This window comes from Stylophora pistillata, chromosome 2 (genome assembly GCF_964205215.1).
Source record: "Stylophora pistillata chromosome 2, jaStyPist1.2, whole genome shotgun sequence".
In the NCBI taxonomy this organism is placed as follows: Eukaryota; Metazoa; Cnidaria; class Anthozoa; order Scleractinia; family Pocilloporidae; genus Stylophora; species Stylophora pistillata.
The window spans coordinates 38,360,992-38,382,377 of record NC_142520.1 but is presented as its reverse complement, the minus strand read 5'-3'; the positions used below and the strand labels follow the sequence as shown (position 1 = coordinate 38,382,377).

Here is a 21,386-nt window from a genome sequence, read left to right as displayed (position 1 = left end):
CCAGTGCAGTACACCAACAAAGGAGACCCAGCACATGGACTACGAAACAGATAATAACAAAGGGCTACTATGCAGTGCACCAACGAAGGAGACCCAGCACAAGCAGCACACAGACGTAAACAGAATGAACGGTACTAGCCCAGTGCAGTACACCAACGAAGGAGACCCAGCACATGGGTTACGAAACAGATACCAACAAACAGGCTACTGTGCAGTACACCAATGAAGGAGACCCAGCACAAGCAGCACAAAGACACACTCACTCAAGCAAGAAGTTGACACGTCACTCAAGCAAAAGGAGACCAAACGGAGGCTACTGTGCAGTACACCAATAAAGGAGACCCAGCACAAGCAGCACCGAGACACACTCATTCAAGCAGAAAAATGATATTAAACAGGAAGCAGGACTAAATAGTAAAGACAAGGGAGTCATTTACCACGGAAGCTATGGTGCCACGGGCACCCCACTGTCGCTGGAAGACTCGACGACGCCTATTAGACTTGCACCGCCTGAAGGAAATTGGTAAATAAAACTTCAGACGGGCCTTGATCGAGGCAATCACCGCCACAGCGCCGGGAAGAGTGTTACAAAAACGGAAATCGTTCAGAACTTAGAAACATTGAGCAGATAAACAAAGACACGCGGGACAGAAACAAGTTCGCCAGAGTTAAAACCAAAGAGTACATGACGTAAAGAGATGACAGGACACATAGGAGAGTAAGAAAACAGCAGGGACTGGACCCAGGCGAGAACACTCTGAGCAAGTGGACAATAGAAGAACAAATGCTCGAGTGACTCGACCCTGGGCTCACAATGGCTAAAACAATTTGGGAAAGCTTACACGTTTGAACGAAGAATCGCTAATTTTGCATGCATAGAGTAAAGAGACATAATTTCGTGCAAAATGTCTGCGCTTGTGCAAATGTTGTAATGACTAGTTATTGCGTGCTTTCAGGCTGCAAGAACTAAGTTTTCTGACACGAGTTACAAAATAACACACGAACAGTAAGCCATGATATTTTAAAAGCGTATAGCTTTTTGTTAAAGCAAAACACAGGATACTCCAGATTTTGCTTATTTTGTGAGACATTGTTTGTTTCTTGTGTTTTATTTGACATATTGCGCGGGAATTTTGCGCGCAGTCGGCAAGAATTGATTCCCTCGAACATACCCGACGTTTGACCGCTAGGTTACGAAAATTGACCTTGGTTGCGCATTTCGATTCATTGTTCGAACTTAGATCTTTTCCGGCTCAGTCATGCACCTTTGACAAAAACGAGTGATATATTTCTTTACTTCACAACCAAGCTCAAATTTTACCATCTTACTTATTCTATCTATTGCATCTTATCTCCATTGTAAACTACCGCGACAAGAGATTCAATGACTATCTCTTTACAAAAGAAAGCTTTTTGAGCTTTTTAATCCTTTGAGTCAGAGTATTTTGATCGGTAATTCTCCTCTTTTGACTTGCTATAGCTTTCCCAACTAGTTTGTGAGGAGTATTTGATGTTCCATCATCGTCTCATCATCTGTTTGCTAGACGATTGTTAGGGGAAGTTGTATGACAATCACTGTTGAAAGTCAAAGGGTACTTTCACCAAAAAAACAAACTTACCCAAGGAAATTTGAAACACGAAGACCTCATAACTTTTAAAAAACACCAAAAGTGCTCAATATGATCAGTATATATTTTTAAAGTTCTAACTGTAAAATTACATCTATAAGTGTTTTGCTCCTGAATGAGGCTGAAGCAACTAGTCCGTGCTACAGTAACCAAAACCACACAACGGTGCACCAAAGAAATTGTATACATGACAAGGAGCACAGGTTCTGACTTGGATGTTGTTGAACGACATGCAACAGTTTGAACTATAGTGAAAGCAGATCTGCCAGGTTCATGTGCTTTCAGATAACGAAATCCCAAATAGGACTGACTACCCAAGTGAAACAGAACCAGGCGAATCAAGTGACAAAACCGAATGAAAAAGAATGAAAAAAAAAGATTAAATTAAATAAAGGTTCCTCCCTCAAATAAGAACAGTTGATCTAGGATTGATTACTCAAGAGAATGGGAAGGAAAGTTAGAAAAAACCACATCATGCTTAGGATTCTGCTTTTGAAACTGTGGGATGTTCATTACAATTACTTAACAATCACCCTAACCCGGCCAAGAGCCCGTCATATTACTAGCAGGGAATATTTGAATTTTGATGTCAGGGCTCATTCCATGATAAGTTCATCTCTCACTCAAGATACACCATGTGATTTTATAGTTAGTAGAGGAGAACTTGTTTGGAAACGTTCCCCTCTACTAACTATGATCTAACTACCATAGAAGTTATTTCTTTTCTTGCTTCCAACGCATAGAAGCATCATTTTTAAGCAGCAAGATTTATTGCGCATCATCATATAGCTCTAAATGGAATTCGTTGGGCATCTAACTTTACCTTAATGTCAAAATGGTCAGGCCTACGAGTAGAATTTCTTTCTCGCGAAGTAATATGTAGTTAGAGCTTCTTCACAGACACCACGTAATACAATCCTACCTTCGCACAGTCATTTCGCGGGATTAAGATCCCGCGCTTGTCTGATGTTTGGTATTTGATTACTAAAAACGATATTTCACACATAAAGAGCTCAGTATTGTAGACGCTCGAAATGTGATTTCAACAAATCTATCCAAATGTGATTTCAACAAATTTATCCAAATGTTTTAAGTGTAAAACCAAATCCCTGTATCCTCCTGTATCTCAAAAACATAATGCAGTCGAAATTTTCCGTGAAAACAAGGTCCTTGCAGAGCCGGCCTCCATGCTGAATGGTCCTTGACTCAGAGTCAAAGGTCTGATCAGAGTATTTAGCTGTCACAATTTAACTTTGGCATTGTTTCAGTGGAACAAAGAGGAGCCCTTTCTATGTCAAAAGCCTATCACGGTTAAAACGTGCCGGGTACAATGAGCGTTACTTGGTAGTCACGTCACGCAGTGTAATCATGCTATCCTCCAATGCCATGACACGTTGGGCTTAGTTAGGCCTTTCCCGCCGCCGAATCATTATGCAATTGTGAAAATTGCCATTTATGGTATGATTACGTAGCCATTTACAAAGAGGCGGATCCTTGCGCCTGTAAATGTTTTCATTGTCAACTTTAATTTATTTCACCTTCGAAGATGAACGCCTCTCCTTCTCCTTCACTTGCTAATGGGGTCTTCTTGCTTTACATTGACGAGCCTATGAACAATTTCACGCTTTCCTGGTGAAAAATTTTTTTTCGAGCAAAGTTCGTCATGGGAATTCAACTTTGACTTGTAATGGGTAACACATCAATTTCGACGCAAACCAAAAAAATTAAATTTCTATTTAAAGTTTACATTCTACTGTGATTCTGGATAAGGTCCAGTAATTCTCGTTAACAGGTCTTTAAGGGGGCTGGATATAGTTTCTTTGGCGCGCGCAGACTGGGTTCTAATCTATCCCGGACTTTTAAAAGTTGCAAAAAAAAAACAAAAAAACAAACGAACAAACATGGCCGCCGCGCTTAGGCCAGAATCATCTTTTTCATCTGCCTAGTAGACTAAGTTTTACGTCTTTAGGTAGGCTGCCTACACTTTCTTCTAACTTTATTAGTAGTGCGTTTCAAAAACGGAAAGCTACAGCACTCTCAAGTCACCAAAATACGCGTGAATCCGGCCGCAAGCACTATCGCGATCGTCGAAGCTATTTTCCCATATCGTGGCTGGTTTCTGGAAAACTAAATAGGTGCTACCTACATGCAATATCAGCAGCTACGCTTTTCGTGTAAACAAGTCACTGTCAAAACTGTGAATAGTAAGAGAACTTTGCTCAAAGAGAATGTTCCAGCACACTCCTGAGCGAATGTCTTCTATCTTTTACCACTTTCCTTTCCAGCAGTACGCATTGTGACACCGTTTTAATTGGCCATAATTCTTCTGTGTTCGACAATCCTACACTCCTAGGATGTGCTGGAAATTTAGATAAAGAAACATTATCGTCGAAAAAAGTGTTTTACGCCGATAGCCTTACACTCATCAAAACACTCGCTAAAGGTGGTAACGCTCTTCTCAATCCCGACGGAAAACCACTGATGTAAAAGCATCTCCCTTCTCTGTATCAAACTGTTTTTTATGAAGATTTCAACGCACACGATGCTTTGGAAGATGTACGTACCCTCCACCGTGTCCTCTTTCAATCCCCGTTGCAGCTAACAAGCGCTGACATTGTAAACAAAAGCATATGAAATCCGCCTCCTTCGCTTTCGTAGACATGGACTTTCTTGATGGACGCCACGAACGCATGTAAACTTTCGAAGACAAGCTCTATTCACAGGGCGATAACGGGCTCCTCGTCAAAGAAAACATCATTCAAAAAATTGCAGAAAGCGGTCTGTGTTGCGATGACTTAAAAGATCTTTACAACAACGGTGGGAAGGAAGCACTGGTCTCCATTCTTAGCAAATCGCCAACCACATCGCGTCCATCAGCTCCAAGAGGAACAAAACATCCCGACATTTTGCACAAAATAATCCAGCACTTTGAAGGAAAATAGAGCAGTAGCCATTTCCAGGCGCAATCCACCCAGAAGGTGAACCTCTTTTAGCAAAATAAAGCTCTTTTGAAGAGTGCGAAGGACGTGCGACGAAGACGTTCGGCAAGTGACGTGGCGTGACACAAATGTTGCGCATGCGCAATTGCCCATCTTGTCGAGTGGAAAGTTTCGGAAATTTGAAACTTTAACATTACGTATTTCCGTTTCTGCTCGGTGAATTTTTTTTTTTTTTATTTTTTACACGTTAACTTTGAACGGCTCTGTGCGTGTTTTACAAAAATTCGAAAAAATTCTCTCAGAGGAAAAAAAAGTTAACGATGAATTCTAAAAAAGGCCTCTTCTTCTTAAACTTTCTGACAGAATTTTTTTAAACGTAACAGTCAAGTAGACCAAGACAGTCAAAGGACGCCAAAGTCTAAGAAAAATCACCGTCCAGTTTTTAAAAAATTCAAGTGAAGTCTAATTTTGGACCCAGCATTGCAAGCCAGCAACGTTGCCATGGCAACGAAATTTTCAATATATTTACAACAAACTCATTGTTCAATAATATCTTTATCTAAGGGGAGAATGTGATCGCGATTTGTTAAAGCTAAGTTTCGTAATTTTAGTTTAAATATCTTGCATCAAAAAAGTGAAAAACTATATCCAGCCTCCTTAATCTAAACTAGACGCATATCTTCGTGAACTCGGACTTTCAATGTCGCACATCTGGAGTTATCTTTAAGGGACTACCATATTGCCATTTTACTGTCGTCACCCAATTTCGTCATTTCCAGTCATAAATAAGTCTACTTGAGTTTATTTTTGTCTGCTGGAGTGTGATGAATGTTGTTATGGTACTAATAATATATTACCATATAGGAGTAGTTTCCAACAGATGCCAAAGGTTGAAATTCAGGGAATTTTCGATGACTTTGAAAGCCAAGTCCTAGAAAATTGGAGGACCACTTTTGGAAAGGTTTGCATAAGCAATTATAAAATTATTTAATATTATTTCTCAGCTTTTCCATGAAAGTGCTGTACTTTTTCAACTTGAAAATTGCAAAAGAAAAAGCATTGCAAAAATCAAGCCCTAATCCTCAAATTCAAGTACTTTCAAGGTCTTAGATTTTTATTTTTAAATTCAAGCCTCTTCAAGGACTTTTAAGGCTTATACGAACCTTGAGTTGGTAATCATGATTTGCCTTGAACTGCAAGGAGAAGGGAATTTTTTTATCTATTATTGGTACCCATTCTTAGTTTGTTGCCAAATGTCCACCCAAGGGGAGTTGTCAGAAATCAGTGATTGAAGCAATATTACTGTTCAATAGTCCATATTGTTTTTAATAGAAAAATCTCTGAATATTGAATATTACTGATGGCCGCAACAAGAGAAGCAGTGCTATTTACAGTTTTAGTATATATTTAATTAGAGGCATTTGACTGTTTTGTTGTGGGCTTCCTGGAAAGTAGCTTGTAGCAAAGTGGGGTGCCACATTAAATAAAGAACTACTAACTACTTCATTAAATACCATGAGGGGATACACATATTTTGACTTTTTTGTGAGTTTAAAATGACATGTTATACAAAAAACTGAAAACCACATAAAAAAACCCTGTGCATTCGCTATTATCTATTACAAGATTTTCGAGAATTGATTTGCTGTCAACCGAATCAGACAATTTTCCTTCTCTGTAATCACTTTTACGATCTAAACTTACTTCAGTTCCACAAACATCAACAGTTTTTGCCGTCATTCTTTTGCTAGGGTCAATGTACATTGGAGAAGGACCAGGGTTTTTCTCTATATCTAAACTCTGTTGAAATTTACAATAGTTTGATACTCGATGTTCCAGATCAACCAAACTTGAAAGACCATTGTTTTATAACAGTACTGGTCTAATTTACAGTTGCATCAAGTTCTAAGTATTCCCAAATTATGCACAGTTTTATCCCGATTTCTCTGGCATACATCATGTAAGGTTCATTTTCATGAAGATTTGATGTGAATTAAATCTAAATTCTTGTGTAGGCAGTAGTATAGGGGGCCTTTCTGGAATAAACCAAGAGGTCTGGCTCCGAGTGGCTCGGCCGAGTGAGTTCTAATTAGTTATTCATACCGCGTAGGTGCGCGAGGGTGATTTTTAGGGTTAGGGTTAAATCAGTGTAGATGCACGAGGGGTTTTTAGGGGTCAGGATTAGATTTCGCGTAGGTTCGTGAGTAGAGTTTTTCAGTTTTTAAAAAAGTTAACGGTACAAAAGAAGCAAAAGAATCCAAGATGGCGGTGAATTAAAGAAGAGTGAATGGACCCTATAATACGCGTTTGGGTATCGCGGGTTAGATTTCTAACTGATTCAAACGGAGAGCAAAAGAGGTATTTATAAGAAACCCAAAAGCTTTTCACACGCATGTGGTACAGGTTATTCAGAACGCATGACTTTTACGTTTAAAAAATGAGTGTCGTTAAAAACCCAAGTTTGGTAAACAAGAATAGACACGTAAGATTTTTGCATATTTCACAAAAGACGATTATTTGTCACACATTACGTTGTCATACAAGGTATTTAGAGCGAAGAACTTGAAAATAAGTGACATAGACCAAAAATAAAGGCATCAGTTGACAGTATAACCGATGGAATGTACTTTTTTCTCCCACTTCTTGGTCGTTGGTTTCATTTTCCTCGATGTACGTAGTCACTTGTTTTCGCATGACGCCGAGATCATGTGTAGCGGTTTTTTTCTTTGACTATGGCTAATAATTCGTCTAATATGGCTCTTGCACCTGGAGGGTTTTCTTTCATGTCTAAGTGTGTTAAAAAAAAGAGTTCTTTAGACGACGCCCAAAAAAAAAACGGTTATCGCACCAAATTAGTGACATGATAAAGACAGGAGGAGGAGGAATCTTACGAGCATTATAACGCACTGCTCAATCTGTAAGAGATTTACGATCGTAAGACGCAGGGATTGACAAGCTGTCAAAGTGCTCGGGTGGACTTTCTCGCTATAAACTCTTGGTCAGTATTATAATGTCTGACTTTTACGATTTCTACTGTGATTGCGGTCAATGCGAATGGTGTGTACTGAAAGAACAAGAAGAAATAGAGAGAGAAGCGTTTTAGCTGGACAATTTAAAGAGAATAAGAGCACTCTAGAAACCAAAGTGGATAGATGAAATATGAATGTTTCTTATGAATGATACACAGTGTCATGCAACTACCCATACTAGTTCTAGGACAATAGAGTGCCCACACTTGAAAATTAGAAGGAAATGTGTGAGAGATGTAGGAAGGAATCACAAGATAAAAGCGTTGAATAAATCCTGGTTTAGGGTTAAATTGCGTAGGTTATAGGAGCGTGTTTTTTTTTCATAATTTGAAAAAAATAAAGGTCATCTAAGATGGTGTAAAAACAATAAAAATAATGAGACCTAAGATGGTGTTTAATCCTCCCTTAGGGAAAATTATTTCAAGATAAAATGAATATTCAAAACACGTTCATTTTAGAAAAGGAAAAATATTGTGGTGACCAGGATTCGAACCTGGGTTATTGCGGTCACTCACACGACCACACCCCTAACTCTCACCCTAAGTCCAATTCCCTAACCCACTTATGCCCATCGAAAAATCAAAATCAAAACCCTAACAGTCAAACATCAGAGTGAGACAAACAATGGAAACAATAAAACGCAAGATGGTGACTCATACTTCCAATGGTAAAAGTGATTTCAAGATGTCATTAGCATTCGTATCGTGTAAAAATAAAGTCGAGAATAAAAGGTTTGTTTCCGCCTAAACCCTATGATGGGATGTGAATAATTCATCCCACTCCAATAAAATGAAAATAGTTCAGATGGTGATTACTCAGTTCATGAGTATTCAAAATTCTCTGAAAATGAAAAATGATCCGTTCGAAGTAGAAACATGCGATAGCTTTTTTCTCAATAAAAATGTTTACCTTAGTTCAAATCTTAATTAAAAATAAGCTGTAACGCGCGAGTGTGATCACTAGCAGTGACGAAAGTGATTTAAATTCTATACGAAATTCCACAAGTGAGGAAAATAACAACGATACATCGACGCAATTCAAAGACAATGATTCGAAGAGAAATAATTAAATCTCCCGATTCATACATTATTAGCTTGTTTGACTGTTAGGGTTTTTATTTTTATTTTTCTATGGGAATAAGTGGGTTAGGAATACGTTACATGTGATCTCGGCGTCATGCACAAACAAGTGACTACGTACATCGAGGAAAATGAAACCTACGACTAAAAAGTGGGAGAAAAAAATACATTACATCGGTTATGCTGTCAACTGATGCCTTCATTTTTGGTCTATGTCACTTATTTTCAAGTTCTTCGCTCTAAATACCTTGTATCACAACGTAATGTATGACAAATAATCGTCTTTTGTGAAATATGCAAAACTCTTACGTGTCTATTCTTACGTATGATGCACGATCCTCGCAGTAGAGAGCGCTATTTATGCAATAGCGAAAATCAGACCTGATAACAATCAGGCCTGTACGGGATTTGAACCACTGACCTCTGCGATACAAGTGCAGCGCTCTACCAATTGAGCTAACAAGCCAACTGGGAGCAGGCCATTAAGTTGATTCGTAATAAACCCGTGATGATAAATCAGGAGCAATGAATATATGAAGTTCATATATTTTGAACTGCGGTTGTAGATAGGTATGATGCACGATCCTCTCAGTAGAGAGCGCTATTTATGCAATAGCGAAAATCAGACCTGAAAAAAATCAGGCTTGTACGGGATTCGAATTACTGACCTCTGCGATACAAGTGCAGCGCTCTACCAATTGAGCGAGGATCGTGCGTTATACGTATCTACAACCGCAGTTCAAATTATATGAACTTCATATATTCATTGTATCTGATTTATCATCATGGGTTTATTACGAATCAACTTAACTACGCGGTATGAATAACTAATTAGAACTCACTCGGCCGAGCCACTAGGACCCAGACCTCTCGGTTTATTTCAGAAAGGCCCCCTATACTACAGTAGGCAATTTGAGAGTTAGCTACAAATCATAATAATTCAAGTACTGATAGATCTTAAGATTTCTAAATCAATTTCCATGCTATTAAGGGGTGTATTGCTAAAAGAAACATCAGGTTTCTGGGAGGTACGTATTTTTTTCTCCTTTTGTTTGTTCGTTTGTTTTATTATTATTATTATTATTATCATTATTAATATTTATTATTCATAATTATCGACCTACATTAAGAGTTATCCCTGCAAAAGTTATGGCTTAACTTAGTTTGAAAGTTGTTCTCGGTTTTCGTTTGTTGCTATAGTTCTATTTCAAAGATCATCACAACAAGGGATTCCAGACGAAATGGTGCAAACCCTTTCAAAACACATATTAATTAGCTTATACAGCACCATCCTTTCTTTTTCTTGATGGGAATTTTACATGTTATACGTTTTAACTCATTAATTTTTATCAAGTGCTTCAAAAAGCAGATCTTAGAAACTAACTGAACAATAAGCGTAACCTTTTTCCTCATCAAAAAGATCATCTACTGTTCAGTGTGGAGTTGTGATGTGATCAAGCTAACAAATGTAAATTGCGACTCTACCAACGCTTAAGTGCTTTTCTTCATCAAGCAATGACGCTGAATAGTTACCCATTGCTACTGTTGTGGCATTGTGAGCTGCTATTGGTATGTTTTAGAGCGTTCTTGTTGGTACATTAATGCTCCAAGATGACGTTGCTCCGTTAGAGGTCTGATGTGTCGTTGGGTGAGCTGGTTACTCCGCCATTAAGTTGCAGGCATCTACGCTTCAGGATCTCGATTCCTCTGTATCTAAGGGTATTGTTTGCATATGCTATCAACTTATCGGAAAATTGAGAAAACTCACACCGATAGTTACTAACCATAACGCAGAATGAATAAGCGACAGAGACTAAACACAACTTTCAGAACAGATCTAGAATACCTTTTCAACTTTACGTTTATCATGTATAACTGTTTTATTATACTGCGGCGAAAGGGGTGTAGTGGTTAGATTGTTAAAAAAGTTTTTTAGTTTGTTTGGTAATTTTTATTATCCTACTGTAAATTATGTGTTTTTTTTCCAGTAGACATCTTAAATGTATTACTTAAACACATATATTTCAACCCTCAAACAAGGCCAGTTGTGGTATGAGACAGGATAAAACCGAACGTATCTTGCTTTGAAGTCAGTTCTAAGTGAATGCTTCACGATACTTGTTTGATCTGAGTTCCCTTGAAACACCTGGAAGAAAGCAAACCGAGAATAAAAAGAAAAGAAACTGAACACCTTGTTATAGTCCACTAATTTTATATTTCATTTAAGTAAGGAGGTGCTGTTAGGTGGGGGGAGAGGGCAGGAGCGGTAAGCACGAGGGGGGGGCTCTGAGCAGGTCTCAACAGCTCACATCTTTGATACAATTTATGCCCTTTTTGTTGCGGCCCAAATTTTCCAAATGGAGTAGATTTTTCTGTCACTTTTCTTTATTTGATCGCTTGTTTATTACTCGTCTTACGACACCCAGAAGTAAATGTTAAACATGAAACGATTTCTTTAGCTATATATCTGGTGCAAACTATTCGTATTAGCCACGAACTTTTTAATTTTTACGAAAAAGTGTCAATCATAGTACATTTCAAACCTTCTAGAGATGTGGTCCATTTTCCCTTGTAAAACAGGCTATCAGTTCTTCATTAATGCGTTTAAAAGATGGCTATTTTTTTTCTCCAGCTTTGAAATATTTCAATCTAATTCGTCACGACTTTCCGTCCCACCGCAAAGTCAATAACCATACTTGTGAATAACAACAATTCACACAGTTGTAGTGATACAATGTTGTAACTCACTAACGTTGTTCACGGACCTAGTTGGAGTCCCCTTGCCCTATAACCATTACTAATAGTTGTTGACCAAATCAACCCTTTATTTACTGGTACTTCCAAACCTTTGTTTTATTCGTCTCCCCGTAGGTGTTCCAAGTTAAACCGTCAAGGGATAGGCGCAGTTTATAGCTGGTAGTCCATTCCAAAATTTTCTCTCCTCCTTGAGTAGCCACAGCACAAACAGACAGCACTGAACCCATATCTACTTGAAGGTAGTCGGTTCTATTAAATTTAGTCTTAGGACACCACCCTCCTCGTCCCCTGGTTTCATTCAGTCGGCCGAGGTATGAAGCATAAAAATCATCACTCAGAAGAAACACACTGCTTGCTGTCATTCTGGCATCTGGAATTGTGTTGCTGTCTGCCACACCAACAGGCTCACATGTGTTTCCTTTTCTATCTGGAAAAATATGATATGATAAGTATACACTTTGGGCACGTATGGTATTACTTTTCTCTCGAATTTGATGGTTCACAAATGTAATCCATTGAATACCTGTACAATTGCGTCCATTTCCAGTACATTCGGGCTTACAAGTACAAACGTACGATCCGTTGCCGTTCGCGTAGGTAGCATTCAGGTGACAAGAGTGATTTCCTTTACATTCGTCAATATTTGAGACGCCACAAATATATTTTGCACTTTTTTCATTTTTGTTGCTTTAAAGGGGATAAAGAATCTCAGTCGTGTGATGCTATTAATCATTGCAAAGGATAAAACAACGGTTCTCCTTTTTGTGTTTTACGAGTTAGATATTGTAAACGAACATTTCATCACAATTATTTTTAGCCCACCACTATAATGGCTCTGAAACAGGCAAAATGTAGATCATGGTGAACCCTTGGATAAACATGCATGGGTAAGGCTACTTAAAATGCAGCACGTAGCACTTAATAGGATAATAGTTCCTGCTAACGATGCTTTATTTAATGCTAAGGCTACTATGATGTAGCAGGCGATCGAAGTCATATTTCTGATTCATTATTCGCTCGTACCTTGGCATGACTGTCCATCTCCGATGTATTCTTCCCTGCAGGTGCAGTTGTGCGAACCGTCAGTGTTGGTACAGTTTGCATTTACGTCACAGAGATGGTCTCCGTTACTGCACTCGTCGATATCTGGAAGTAAAAGAGATGTCGGGGCAATTGAATAGAAGCAATAAAGCCCAAAAAACCAAACAAACAAAGGAATAAACGAACAAAACTATATCGCTGAAAAGTATATCAGCCGTGATATAAAAAAAAAAAAAAAAAAATAGGCGACTTCGGTGAGTTTCGTAAAATAAATGCTAGCTAGAGAAGTGTCCACATGACTTGCCATCGGTGTATTGCCATTTTCATCTCATAGATGGAACAGCATTCAAAAATTCAAGAAGTAACATCTACTAAGACGATAGTTATTATATAGTTTCGGCTTGTGAGGCTAATCTGAATTACCTTCGCATGACCATCCATCTCCACTGTATCCATCCTTGCATGTGCAATTATAAGAGCCCTTAGTGTTGGTACAGTTGGCTTTCATATCACAAGCATGGCTTCCATTACCGCACTCATCGATATCTGTAAGTATTAGGAATGTCAACGTAACTTTTTGGACAAATAAATATCGTGGATGACTAGGAATTAAGTTGAGCAACCCGGTTTTTCTTTTTTTTTTTAATCTCTATTGCCTTTGTGCGAAAAGAATTCAGTATTTTACCTCGAGATGACGGTAAGTTTTCTACATCAGATGAATAGGAAGTTTTTCACAGGGACTGACGAGGAGAATAGCGAGGTTTGGTAGTCTTCATTGAGGTCGGGTTTTATACGCTCTCATCGTCTCATGTTGATATCGAAATTTGCGTAGCATTTCTATAGCTGACATTCCTTTGTCGATCAGCTGGTTAAGTTTGCTCTCATAATCTATACTATCATTCACTGACTCGTCATTTACTTTGGACTTCAGGTCCAGCATTTCATTGAACATTTTGGTGACCTCAGTGACACCTTTGATCAACATGCCTTGGGCTGTTTGTACCCTCGAGTCAAAGGACCTCGTGTTCGGCCTCAGTCTGTTGCAAATAAGCTCGTCCACTTTTGTGACGACCAAACTTTCGCAGTTTTGTGGTGGGAGGATTTATTTCCCCTCCTCCTTTGATTCTTCAGGTTTTTTCAATTTCAACATGAGTCCGTTCACGATTGTAGCAAGTTTTTCGTTGACAGCAACGTCGGTCGGCTCTGTATTTGTGAGGCGTTGAGCAATTGCGTCGAGTACATCACATTTTTTATCTACGTTTTTCGACCGTTTTGCAGCGGTTTCTGTCACATCGTCTGACAAGACAGATATTTGTGATGGGGAGGCAACTCTTTGGCGTTTTGCGTTTTGGCCGAGGCTCGTCGCACCGAGGGCGATCGTTAGTTTTGTCGCCATTTTCATTGTCACTCTCACTCCTGTATTCTCCCTCGGAGCTCGCCAACAGATTATTTTCCTCTGTGGACCAAGTTCTTTCAATAGTATTTTACAGTTTTTCAAACTGCTGAGTCAAAGTTGTTTGGAGAGTAAGTATACAATTCGTTAGCATACTGCCAAATATTGACAGCTCACTCTGTTGTGTTATGTCATTTTCGGACGCGTTTTCCGACAAACCGTTTGAAGTAGCGTTTTCTACACCACTAGTGCCCTCTGACCTAGGAACCTCGTTCCTGCCATGAGGGAGCTTCTTTTCCTTCTTTTTAGAAGAGCTTTTTAAAGCGTAATCCTCAATATGTTCAATATTTGACATTTTTTCACGCCTGATTCGAACGTTCGTGACCAATCTTGCTGGCAAGCTAACGTGCACTGATCTTGCGCATGCGCGTTGCAATCTCACATGGTCCTTAAATGTGGTGATTTAGAAGAATTGCCGCTGTTAAGAATTTCTTATGTGCAGCCCAGGTTCTTCTTAGTCCCATAACAAACGAGTGAGATAGGTGAGTCCTAGATCATCAAATCTATCTTAAAAACACGTGAGGACTGAATAAAACTTTTAAAGCTGTTGTGCATGATGTGTAGAGTTTTTTTGATTTTCAGCGTTGATAAAAAAAAGCATTCAGTCATCGATTAAGCAATTATTTTACTAGACCATCATCTTCCGAATCATATCAGGTTACCATTTATGGTGCCTTAATTTGGCCAGTCAGCCAAGTGGCCCATCAGGCCGGTGCTTAACTTCGGTGTCTGTAACATGAAGCGACTAGGAGTATTTCTACTCCCCCTTGGATGGGATGCTAGACTATCGCAGGGTTACCCCTCCAGCATTAAATTTGCCGGTACCCATTTTTAATTAAACATCTGGCGAAGAGAGGCACTGTGAGAGTAAAGTGTCTAGCCTAAGAACACAACACAATGTCTCCGGCCGGGGCTCGAACCCGGACCACTCTATCCGGAGTCGAGCGCACCAACTATGAGGCCACCGCGCCTCCAACAATTTCGCCCAGTTCTAAAGGTTTTATCGCGCTGATACGACAAAGCATCGTGTTCTGGATAGGAGAGTTCAAATCCATTGTTCTACTTTTCCACTGAATGCCTGAAATAGACTGGTCCTAATGGAGGTGGCTTGAGTTCTTTTTGATATCAAAAGACTCCACCGTGGGATATCTAGAGAATAATACATGAGTGCACCCGACGCTGCAACTTGAAAAACGCAGGACGATCTTTAAAAAAGAAAACGAACTTTACAAGTAACGGAGCTGGTTACAGCTCATTCCTGTTCACCCTAAACAAGACACAATACCCAGAAATTAGAAAAAGAAAAAGAAATTTGAGATTGCGCCCCTACCCCCTTTTCCTCGGCATTAGGTCACTGTTAACAAGTGAAATAAGTACAGCCGACCTTAAAACTTAAACCACCCACTGTGTTGCGATTAAATACAAAATTAATTTCTATCAATTCAAGTCTTACCCACGTCACAATCGTGGCCAGTAAATCCAGACGCACATAAACATCGAAATCGTTGTCTTGTAAATCCCGAGTAGCAGGTGCCGTTGTTTTTGCATGGAGATTGAGCGCAAAAGTTCTTAAAAAGAAAAAATGGGATGTCACAGGTAGTTGCCCAGAGAACGTGACCGCACACAAAAAAAAGAAAAAATCGGGAAGGGGCGTCTTTAGACAGGAATTAAAGAGTACAGTGTCGTTCCAACGAACAGCACTTAGTAACCCCAGTCATAGGTCGACTATATCGTTATATCCATCGTTATGATCTTCTCTTGAACCATGAAATGGATTTAATTATTTCGATTAAATTTAAACGTAGTATATTCAAGCTTCGAAAAACCAATTGAATAAAAACTTTTGCGGTAATGCCTTAAAATGACCCATTTATTTTTGCCTATGAGAATTATCGTCTAAGAGGCATGGTTGTGCTTTCTTTATTAAAACAAAGAAAGCGATCAATTGCCGGTTTACTCAAGGCCGGTGAAGCATGGTTCTAAACTGACAAATTACATACTTTTGTTAATAGAGTTGGGTGTCCACAAGGCACTCAAAGGATTTTTGTTCTTGGCAACTGCTTATTTATAAAAGCACTTGCCTAAAATTGTGTAAAAATAACAAATAATGGACGAAAGTACCCCTCTGCTCTCGTGAATCGCTAGAAGAGAGAGAGGTGCAATTAACAGCTCGTCCATGTACCTTAGTTCCATGGTACACATAGTTCGCTGCTTCCACCAGATCTTTATCATGCTCTTTAGCCGTTGAGTTATTCAGTTCACAGTTGTGTTCTTCTGCTCCATTTTCTCCAAAATAAAAGTTAACACTGACGCAGTCATAGTCCAGGTAGCAACGATATTCACATGTGTCCCTGTCAATCACACTAGTATTTCTTACGGTGTGGTTAACAAGACGTTCTCCCACAAAGAACAGAGTCGGTGGAAATGCTAATATACGGCATTGATCTAAAAATTTAAATCATTAAATGTTAAATAGAGACATGGGTCATGAATTTTAAAGGTCGCAGCTGTTGTTAATTAAACTCGCTTTTCGAGCGCTTGGGACTTATATTGATAATTATGACACACTCAGTAAAATACCAACATCAAATTATATATATTCTTTAGTTTTTTCCAGCCAAATAGATCTCTAGAAAAGGATCGTATGACCTCCAAACGCCGGAAAATATATATTTTTTATTTCTTTTATATAAATGCAAATAATTTTCATGATGACCTCTGCTGCCCCAACTTACATTCATCAAAATATTTTATATATATATTTTTTTCATCTCAATTACTTTTTGCGGGACACCTGAAACACATAGCTTCACAGTTGTTAAAAATGATACCGACAATTACAAAGTGTAACTTTGACGAGCCCAAATTCCGAAGAAAATTTGTGCTCAGAAAACTCAATACTTGCCATTAATGTTCAATGATAAAAGAGGCAAGAAGTTTCAATTATGTACTTTCAACTTGTGTACATTATTTCAAATCACATTTTCCTCGCCTAGACGAAAATAGCTTTGGGATTGACAATATCTAATTCCTAAACGCGATACGAGTTATGGCCGCAACAAGGATTATTTGAGCATTGTTGATTTACTTATTTTTTTCTTAAAATCTTTCAGAATTTTCAACTCAAAGCTACACATTCTCGTCATGAACTCTAGGAAATCAAAGGCTCTGTGAGCCAACTTGTGAATTGGAAAAGACATGCAATGTCGTCAATTGAAAGTGATGTTTGATTTCCACACTAGGGTATGAATCGTTCTAAGAAGTGTTGGACTGGTAAATGAACGTTTTGAGGAATATGATGTAAAATTAAATTAGGCCTCAAAGACAGAAAATATGGTCTGGGTAGGAGTTAGTATAAGACAATCACAGTTCCAGATTTTACTGTAAAGGTTTGTGGAAAGAAAGTTCAAAAGGTTGCTGCTTTGTTTATCGAAAAATTATTGTTGCAATATTAAGTTTGTGAAGGTGTAGTCTGATCGTCCGAGTGAGTGTAGTCCTGAGAAGGACTGTTGTCGGTGGTAGTGACTGACGTTTCGACAACCTGTGCGGAAGTCATCATCAGAGTCAAGTGAATGATTGTTGTCAGTAGAATGTTCTTATTACAGTTCGTGTGAAATGATCGGTTGGTTTTGCCGTGATGTTATTGGCTGTAAGACTCAAGTGACGTAAGTCGGTCGTGATTGGTCTGTTTCGATCTGTCGGCAAAGTTAAGTCGTTCTTTTTCGGTCGTTTGTGATGTTTATGTCGTGAATGAGTCGTTTGTATGGAGCGGGTAGTTGTTGACATCTGTTTAGGGGAGTCTGTTCTAAGTTAGTAAACCAGCTTTCCAGAGTCAGTCGTTGAAAATAGTCAGTGCTGTAGGTTAGGCATTGCGCAGAGTCCCAGTCAATGTTGTGGTTGATAAGTCGATGGTGTTCAGCAATGTGATTGCTGACATGTGGACTAAAGAACATTATCAACAGCCCAACCCGTATTACTGTCACCTCCAAGTCACTTATTGACCTCGTGATCACTAGTCAACCCTCAAAAATCCAAACCTCTGGCTCCATCGACCTGGGTATCTCTGACCACAACCTAATATTCGCAGTCTTCAAAGTTACAAGAGGTAATGCAAAACCCAAAGTTATCCCAACCAGGAATTATAAATCACTTGACACAAGGCAACTTAGAAGTGACTTCGACCGGGCTCCCTGGCATATAACTAGTTTATTCGACGACATCGATGACAGTGTAGACGCTTGGCAATGTCTATACAATGAAATATTACATCACCACCTACCCCCACGAGATGCTAAAATAAGAGATAAGTCTCTTCCTTGGATCAACACCTCCATCAGGAAAGAAATGAACAAAAGATACAAGCTCCTAAAAAAGGCAAAGTCATCAGGCGACCCCGAATTATGGGGTCTCTACAAACAGAAGCGATATGAGGTTAAGAAGCTACTAAGAAGTGCTGAAGCTGATTATTGGCAAAAATTATTCAATGAAGCTACTGATTCTAATGAATTTTGGAAATTGACCAACCAAGTCTTGAGGAAACACAAAGTTAAAAACATTGGTCCAATCTGTGATCACAACGAGGAGATAATAACCCATGATTTAGAGAAGACAGAGTATTTTAATGACTTTTTTGTGAATGTCAGCAAAGACCTCACTAAGCAACTTGACCCTTTGAACTTGTCATCTATAAACACCTTTATCACTAGAGTCACTCCTACCAGGGACAAAACTGACATGAGCTGGGAACTGGTAAAAAACAAACTGACTAAAACTGCTAACCCCAAGAAGGCTACTGGTCCAGACCAAGTATCCCCCAGGGTCCTCTCCATGATTGGTGACCCTGTTATCCACAGTCTTTTACCAATCTTCAGGAAAAGTATATGTGACGCATCTTTCCCTTCAAGCTGGAAACTATCACGCGTTAACCCCATATTTAAGAAAGGCTCACCAACAGAAGCGAACAACTACAGACCTATCTCCCTCCTCAGTATCCCTGGGAAAATCTTAGAAGATGTTGTCAGTGATACCCTGAACAACCATTTGCACACACAAGGCTTGTTATCTCATAGACAGTGGGGTTTTCGGAAAAATTATTCAACTGAAAGCCTCTTACTTCACCTAACAGAGACCTGGAAAAATGCGCTGGACAAGGGCCTAAAAGTGGGCGTGCTTTTTATTGACTTTCGAAAAGCATTCGACACAGTGAACCATACCATCCTTCTAGAGAAGCTAAAGGCAATTGGGATATCTGGCGATTTGCATTCGTGGCTTACCGATTACATGTCTGCACGTAAACAATTTGTCCAAATATCAGGATATCAGTCCGAACACAAAACCATCACACATGGAGTTCCCCAAGGCTCAATACTAGGGCCAAAATTATTTTCAATATTTGTAAACGATCTTCCAGAATCAATAACTAGTGGTGAATTATTTATGTTTGCCGATGACACCACTATTTTTACAATTGGAAACAACATCGACGATATCATCTTAACACTCCAGTCTGTACTAGACCAGCTGTACACCTGGTGTCAATCAAACAGATTAATCGCCAACGAATCGAAATCTGAAGCCCTGATAATTTCTAGCCAGAACTTTATTGGCCCCCTGCCACGCTTGGCCTTTGGTAATAGCTTTATTGAGTACAAAACATCATCTAAATGTCTTGGGGTGACAATTGACAGCAAGCTATCATGGCAGGAGCACATAAAGAACGTTTGTAAGTCATTCAGCAACAAAGTTGCAGTACTGAATCGGATAAAGTTTTTACCGATACCAACCTTAGAAAACATTTATTATAAAACTATTATCCCTAGCGTTTTGTATGGCATTGTAGTCTGGGGGTCTTGTTCTTCAACCTTGACGGATGATATTGATCGAATTCATTTAAGAGCTACTAGAATTATTTACAACCTACCCCATAGCATCCACAGTGATGACATCATGAACGCTCCACACTGGAACTCTATTGTTTCATTTTACATCAGGAGACTTTTAGTTATTACGTACAATATCTATCATGGAAATAGCATTGAGCCTCTAAATGACTTAATAGTGAAATCCGAGACTCCTTATGACTTAAGAAAATCCCTAAAAGTTAAGGTTCATAGACCAAGAACAGAAATGGGAAGATCTTCGTTTAAGCACAGAGCTGCACTATCCTGGAACCTCCTTCCCGAAGACATAAAGAACAGTTCAAACTTAACTTCCTTCAAGATAAAACTCAGGGAAAATAAGAGAATTCTGAAATCTATCAGTTTTGCTAAAGCTTCCTGCAGCGTTTCCTACAAATCTGTTGACTTTAAATACTTTTAACATTTACTCCGTATTGTTATTAATATTTATTTCCTTTAATTGTCATTATTTACATACCATTTTCGGTCTATTCACTAATTAGGTATTTATTAATTTATAGTTTAGTTGATGCAGGTCCACATCAGGACGTAATGTCTTGCCTATCCCTCAACCTGCTTTATTAAATAAACTATGATGATGATGATGATGATGATGACATCACCTTTCCTCGTCGCCCGTCTGTGTTCAGTCAGTCTTGTTGTGAGGTTGCTGACAGTCTCACCGATGTAGGAGGCTTGGCAGTCGAAACAATTGATCTTATAAATCGTTCCCTGTCTGTTCCTCGGTTCGTCTTTGTCTTTAACGTTGGTTAGTAACTGACGTAGTGTGGTGATGGGTTTGTGGGCGACGCGGATATTGAAGGGTAGTAAGATGCGCGAGATGTTTTCAGACATGCCTTTTATGTACGGTATGGTTGCTGTAGTCGTAGGGGTTGCGGTGTCGTTTGTTTCGGTAGTGGTAGTGGGTCGGTGAGTGTTTCGTCGGATGAAGTCGTTGTTGTAGTTGTTCTTCGTAAAAACACGGTGAAGGTATTTGTTCTCGTCGGATAAGCTGTCTGTCGAGTCGCATACTAGTTGTGAGCGTCGTGTTAGAGTTCTGATAGTTGTGGCTTTGTGTGATGTAGGGTTGTAGGATGACTCGTCTAGTAATCTGTCGGTGTGTGTCGGTTTCCTGTAAACTGTCGTCCGTAATGAGTTGTCGTTGTGGCTTACCAAGCAGTCTAGAAAAGGAAGTTTGCCATTTTCTTCGACTTCTCTGGTAAACTGTATGTCAGTCTTTTGTTCATTAAGGTGGCGGTGGAATACGTCAATTTCGTAGTGTCGAACGGCGGTGAAGGTGTCGTCAACGTAACGTAACCAAAGCGGTATCGTTTGTCGGCAAGTCGAAAGGGCGCGTTCCTCGATGTTCTGCATCACAATTTCTGCTATAACAACAGAAACTGGAGACCCCATGGCAGTGCCGTGTAACTGTTTGTAGTGTTTACCGTTGTACTGAACGTAAGTAGACGTTAAGCAAATGTTTAGCAAGTCCATAATGTCGTCTGTCGGTAGCGGTAGTGGGTCGGTAGATTGTCGGATTGTAGTCTCAGTGCATTGTAATGC

At 39.2% G+C, this 21,386-nt stretch overlaps 2 protein-coding genes across 2 annotated transcripts in view; both read right to left on the bottom strand.

Moving 5' to 3' along the window:
- Positions 1-9,917: 9,917 nt before the first annotated feature.
- On the bottom strand, positions 9,918-11,855 carry LOC111319719 (lactadherin-like). Its single transcript, XM_022922460.2, has 2 exons — positions 11,522-11,855; positions 9,918-10,821 (listed from the first exon to the last, which is right to left on the bottom strand). Exons 1-2 carry the CDS (start codon positions 11,792-11,794, stop codon positions 10,681-10,683), a joined length of 414 nt encoding a protein of 137 aa, XP_022778195.2. The 5' UTR covers positions 11,795-11,855; the 3' UTR covers positions 9,918-10,680.
- Positions 11,856-11,906: 51 nt separating this feature from the next.
- The window catches only part of LOC148739388 (uncharacterized), a 77,052-nt gene continuing 67,572 nt past the window's right edge, over positions 11,907-21,386 (bottom strand). The window contains exons 7-10 of the mRNA XM_088749468.1: positions 12,897-13,019; positions 12,456-12,578; positions 11,956-12,075; positions 11,907-11,914 (exon numbers count right to left, since the gene is read on the bottom strand). Of these exons, the coding sequence (XP_088605594.1) occupies positions 11,907-11,914; positions 11,956-12,075; positions 12,456-12,578; positions 12,897-13,019 (374 nt within the window). The remainder of the gene's footprint in view (positions 11,915-11,955; positions 12,076-12,455; positions 12,579-12,896; positions 13,020-21,386) is intronic.